The sequence below is a fragment of the Lagopus leucura genome, unplaced genomic scaffold, assembly GCF_019238085.1.
Source record: "Lagopus leucura isolate 7727_CA_CO unplaced genomic scaffold, USGS_WTPT01 Super-Scaffold_100001, whole genome shotgun sequence".
NCBI lineage: Eukaryota > Metazoa > Chordata > Aves > Galliformes > Phasianidae > Lagopus > Lagopus leucura.
In genome coordinates this window covers 19164036-19169809 of record NW_024962262.1, presented here as the reverse complement: position 1 = coordinate 19169809, position 5774 = coordinate 19164036, and the positions used below count along the sequence as shown (strand labels likewise).

At 45.7% G+C, this 5774-nt stretch overlaps 1 protein-coding gene across 1 annotated transcript; it reads left to right on the top strand.

The window, feature by feature from the left end:
• Positions 1-204: 204 nt before the first annotated feature.
• Positions 205-4540, top strand: PCDH20 (protocadherin 20). The gene is made up of 2 exons (XM_042867430.1): positions 205-255; positions 1324-4540. The coding sequence occupies exons 1-2, from the start codon at positions 205-207 to the stop codon at positions 4024-4026; spliced, it is 2754 nt and encodes a 917-aa protein (XP_042723364.1). The 3' UTR covers positions 4027-4540.
• The last annotated feature ends 1234 nt before the right edge of the window (positions 4541-5774 follow it).

Here is a 5774-nt window from a genome sequence, read left to right as displayed (position 1 = left end):
ATTGGCCGAACGCCCTCCCTCCCCGCAGCGGCCCTCCCGAGCAGAGGGGGAGTGTCGAGGGCGGTGCGCTCCAGCAGCCCAGCCCAGCGCGACGACGACGGCGGCGGCGGCGGCGGCGGCGAGGGAATGGGCTGCTGCGGGGAGGAGAGGCGCCGGGCGGGCGGAGGAGCGGGCGGGCGGCTCGGGCGCAGCCAGCGGCCGGGCATGGGTTCCCCGGGCGGTCGCAGCAGCCCCAGCGCCCGCGGCAGCCTGCAGGTGAGGGCTGGGGCGGAGGGAGGGGAGGCGCCGCGTCCTGCCTCCCGAGCCCGACTTCGCACGCAGCAGCAAAATTCGGATATGTATTAGGGGCGCATATATATATATATATATATATATATATAGGTTTTGGGGGTATTTTATTTATTCTCATTCTTATTTTATTTTCCCTGTCGTTTCCGATCTCCACAGATCAGAGCCACCGTTAAAAGTTTTGTTGCCGACGCGCGTTGTAGCGTGTAACTGCGAAGATGGGAAAGGGTGGTGAAAAATAATAATAATTATTATTTAAAAAAAAAAAAACAAAAACGGGGGAAGGAGGAAAAGTCCCCCATGGAGACGACGACACCCGAAGTTACTTCGGGAGTCCTTTTCCCTTCGCGGAGGGCTGAGAACGCGCTTGCCAACCAATGCCGGCAACTTCCAGCGCGCTGCCCGCTCCGCGGCTCCGCTGCACGGGTCGCGATGTGAGCTGGTGCCCGGCGGAGCTTAGAGCTTGGGGGCGGCCGCGGGCCGTGGTTGGGCTTCGGCTGCAGGGAGCCGGGCATGCGGAAAGAGCGAAGCTTTGGGCCGCTGGAGGGGGCGGAGGGGAGCGACGGACTTGTTTCGCGTTCCTGCCGTGGAAAGGGGAGTTGGCAAGAAAGTGTTTGAGGGTCTACTCGGGGTGGAAGGGAGAGTGCTGCTGGTGGGAAGGGGGAGAAGCTCAGTGGGATGGGGAGGGCGAGAAGAGGGCTCATTCCGATGTCTCATCGGGAGTACAAGTGCTGCAGGGTGGGGGTATTGATGCCCTTGGGTCATTCCTGGCAAGGAGTGTGTGCCCTAGGGGGTGCAGCTGGTGTTGCCTAGAGGGTACAGATGGTGATGTCCTGGAGTAGCTGCTGTACTGGGGTGGGGGAGGGGAGAGGGGGAAAAAGAGGGGGGAGACGTAATAGCTTCTGGTTGCAGATGCTGCACTCCCAGCTCACAGTGGCTGTAGGGGAGGTGGCGGGCAGGGGGTAGCTGCTTCCTGCTTCTCCTCCTTCTCTAACACCACTCTCCCCCCACACTCCTGTGCTTCTCTCTCCCCAGCACTTGTTCCTGTTCCTGCTCTTCGTTGGACCTTTCAACTGCTTTGCCAGTTACAGCCGTGCCACCGAACTCTTCTACAGCCTCAATGAGGGGCTGCCTCCCGGCGTGCTCATTGGCAGCCTAGCCCGTGACCTGCGGCTGCCCATCATTGAGGGGCAGCGCCCTGCAGCTCCGCAGCCTCCCCTCTCCTTCACCCTGGCTTCTCGTGGCTTGGGAGGACAGTATGTGCATCTGGACAACCGCTCTGGAGAGCTACACACTTCTGCTTTGGAGATTGACCGGGAGGCTCTGTGCATGGAGAGCGGTGGGGCCTCTGTCCTTGGAGAGGCAGATGCTGTATTTTTGTCCTCCTCCTCGTCCTCACCTGACTCATGTCTGCTTCTGCTGGATGTGCTGGTACTGCCACAGGAGTACTTCCGCCTGGTGAAGGTCAAAATTGCTATCCGCGATGTCAATGACAATGCTCCCCACTTCCCCATGCCCCACATCCACCTTTCGGTGCCTGAGAATGCACCTGTGAACACCCGCCTGGCTATTGAGCACCCTGCCCTTGACCCTGATGTGGGCACCAATGGTGTCCAGACCTACCGTCTGCGAGATAACTATGGTGTATTCACCCTGGATGTCGAGGAGAATGAAAGTGGAGAGCGGACCCCCTACCTGATTGTCATGGGGGCTCTGGACAGGGAGACACGAGAGGAATATGTCACAGTCATTGTTGCTGAGGATGGGGGCACTCCTCCACTTGTGGGTAGTGCTACCCTTACTATTGGCATCAGTGACATCAATGACAACTGCCCCCAGTTCAGTGACTCACAGCTCAACATCACTCTTGATGGGAATTCCAGCCTGGGAACACACGTGGCCACTGTCCATGCAGTAGACCTGGACCTTGGATCCAATGCACAAATCACCTATTCCTACAGCCAGAAGGTCCCTCAGCCATCCAGAGACTTGTTCCATCTAGACGAAAGTACAGGAGTGATCACACTATCCAGTAAGGTTGATGGGAACACTCCAAGGCATCACAGGCTGATCATACTGGGCAATGGTCCTGGTTGTATCCCTGCTGTTATCACGGTGCTAGTGACCATCATCAAAGTCATGATGAGGCCACCTGAAGTTGTCCCTCGTTTCATAGCTAATGAAGTGGAAGGAGTGGTATACTTAAAGGAACTGGAGCCCATCAACACACCAATAGCATTTTTTACCATCAAAGACCCTGATGAAAAATATAAAGTCAATTGCTATTTGGATGGTGATGGACCTTTCAGGCTTTCACCATACAAGCCATACAACAATGAATACTTGTTAGAGACCACAAAACCTTTAGATTATGAGACACAGCAGCTATATGAAATCTCTGTAGTTGCATGGAACTCTGAAGGATTTAATGTAAACAAAGTAATAAAAATACAAGTTTTGGATGACAATGACAACTCACCAGTTTTCTCTCAACAGCTGATAGAATTATCGATTGAAGAAAATAATGTTCCCAATGCTTTCTTGACCAAACTGCATGCTACGGATGCTGACAGTGGAGAAAGAGGGGAAGTGTCCTATTTTTTAGGGCCCGATGCTCCTTCCTATTTTTCTTTAGATAAAACCACAGGAGTTCTTACAGTTGCCACTCAATTGGATAGAGAAGAAAAAGAGAAATACAGATATACTGTGAAAGCAGTAGATTCTGGATTCCCTCCAAGAGAATCAATAGCAACTGTCACCATCACTGTACTGGATAAAAATGATAATAGTCCAAGATTTATCAATAAGGATTTCAGCTTTTTCGTGCCAGAAAACTTTCCAGGTTTTGGTGAAATTGGAGTTATAAGTGTAACAGATGCTGATGCAGGACAAAATGGATGGGTTGCTCTTTCAGTTCTGAATGGAAGTGATATTTTCGTTATAGATACTGGAAAAGGAGTTTTGAGAGCTAAAGTCTCTCTCGATAGGGAGCAGCAAAGCTCCTATGTTCTATGGATTGAAGCAGTTGATGGTGGTGATCCTGCCTTGTCGTCTACTGCAAAAATAACAATCCTTCTCTTAGACATAAATGACAACCCCCCTTTGGTTTTGTTTCCTCAGTCTAATATGTCTTATTTGTTGGTTCTTCCTTCTACCCTTCCTGGCTCTCCCATCACTGAGGTCTATGCTGTTGATAAGGACACTGGCATGAATGCAGTCATAGCATACAGCATCATAGGAAGAAGAGGCCCCCGACCAGAGTCGTTTAGGATTGACCCTAAAACTGGTAATATAACCTTGGAAGAGTCACTCATGCAAAATGACTATGGTCTGTATCGCCTGCTTGTGAAAGTTAGTGATCATGGCTATCCAGAACCACTCCATTCCACTGTCATGGTGAATCTTTTTGTCAATGATACTGTTAGCAATGAGAGCTACATTGAAAGCTTGTTAAGAAAGGAGCCTGATATCAATATAGAAGAGAAGCAGCCACAAGTATCTGTAGAACCTACACATAAAAAAATGGAGTCAGCATCCTGCATGCCTACTTTAGTAGCTCTGTCAATAATAAGCTTGGGTTCGATCACTTTAGTAACTGGGATGGGCATTTACATCTGTCTAAGAAAAGGGAAAAAGCACCACAGAGCAGATGAAAACTTGGAAGTACAAATCCCATTAAATGGAAGAATTAACCTGCACATGTTGGAGAAGAAACCAGTGGAGATTTCTAACATTTGATGTTTCCTTGTGGATAATCCAAATCAATATCTGAGAAACCTTGGACAAGTCTGAAACAGCTAGCCGTGGGCTATATTGACAGATTGCAGTGAAGGACTGCTAATTTATAACTTAATATAATTGTAGATAGCTGTTTACAGTTTTTTAAACTCAAGTTCAATGTACAGCTTTTTTATGAAACCTTAGTACTAACAGCTAGCACCATGTCTATAAAAGCATAGACATCATTTGCAGCTTTCATTAATCAGTATGATCAGTGACCGTAAAAAAAAAATTAAATTAAAAAAAAAAAAAAGGGGAAGAAGGTAAGAATTCTTTAAGGTTAAAAATCTTTTTAACCACAAGAGGGCATCAGATGCTCCAGAGCAGGGAACTGTCTAAGAGATAAATAGAGAATATTTTAAATATATTGGTTTTTTGCATAAAATACACATCGGCATACAGACAATTACATACACAAAAAGAGAAATGTCTGTCCTGATGTATGGATAAATAAAATAATAAGAATATTAAAATGCACTATTAAACATAATAATAGTAATAATGATAAACAAATAAACATTAAAAAAAACAACAAAACAGAATGTTTATTACCTCACAAGTAAAGCTTACACAGTAGGATAGAGAAGGCATTAACAAGAAGTGCAATTCCTGTTGAGAAAGAATGCAAGATACTGTAATGAGAATCGGAACTGCTGTGACATTCCATTTTTCATTTGCTCCAGATTTCACCCACATTGTCATTTGTTCCAGCAGTATGCTGGTCATTTTTATGAAAAATTATATTTAATGTTTCCTACAGGAAATAAAGACAAAAGCCCATGCTCATCCTCATAAACATGCCAGATGCAGGGAAGCAAGGGAATGGCTGAATTTTTCATTATCGCAGAAGTAACACTTTTTGTACTTTGAGCAATGTCGGTAGTACTCCATCAGTTTGGTTGTGCAATAGATTTTTCATGTGATATTTCTGAATCCGATCTGCCGGACAAAAACAAAAAAATCTCTTCATATTCTAGAGAATTATAGACTTAGTTTGTACTGACTGTTGCTCCTTTCTGGATTGGTATTTCATGTGAAAGATCTTATTTCTGACTTTTGGCTCCATTCCTGGCTCCTTTTCATTGGCTTTGGTTTTGGATTAGATCCAAAATCTGACTTGTCAGACTGGTGGCATATTTTCTCGATAATTTATTCTTTGCTGTAGCCTCTGCAGCAAAGGAGCAGGTTTATCAGTGATGTCTCACTTTCACTTAGTTTTAAGAGCTGAAAATTATCTTTTGTATGATGATTACATCAGATTCCTGTGTGAACAAGATAAATTAGTGTTATGCTTAAAACTGATTATTTTGATTTCTGGCATCATATGTCTGTAATGTACCAAAAGTGTTTATATGTCTGCAAATTAAAGCTATATATTTTCTTAATAATTTATTTTCTCTCTCTGTCTTGTATTGCTTAACACTGTTTTTGCTACAAGAAATACATATTTCACAGATGCTTAGTTGCTGGCTATGTTATAGCTCATTTTATTTCCCCGAATTAGTGCACTTTGATTCATTGAGGATCTGTGCCATGCTTTTTGGTACTGCTAGCAAACAATTTTATTTCAGCTGATGTAAGTTGGGCAGCAGCTGATACCTGCCTTAATAGTACAGAGTGCAATTGGAGGTAGGTTTTTTTGCTTTCTTACTGTGAATGCCACATTGCTTCACCTTGGGCCTAATGAAACCTTCTTATTGATGGTG

Coding starts and splice junctions, on each gene's coding strand:
- PCDH20 (XM_042867430.1), top strand. CDS start 205: ATGGGTTCCCCGGGCGGTCGCAGCAGCCCCAGCGCCCGCGGCAGCCTG. Junction 256..1,323: donor GCGCCCGCGGCAGCCTGCAG/GTGAGGGCTGGG, acceptor CTCTCTCCCCAG/CACTTGTTCCTGTTCCTGCT.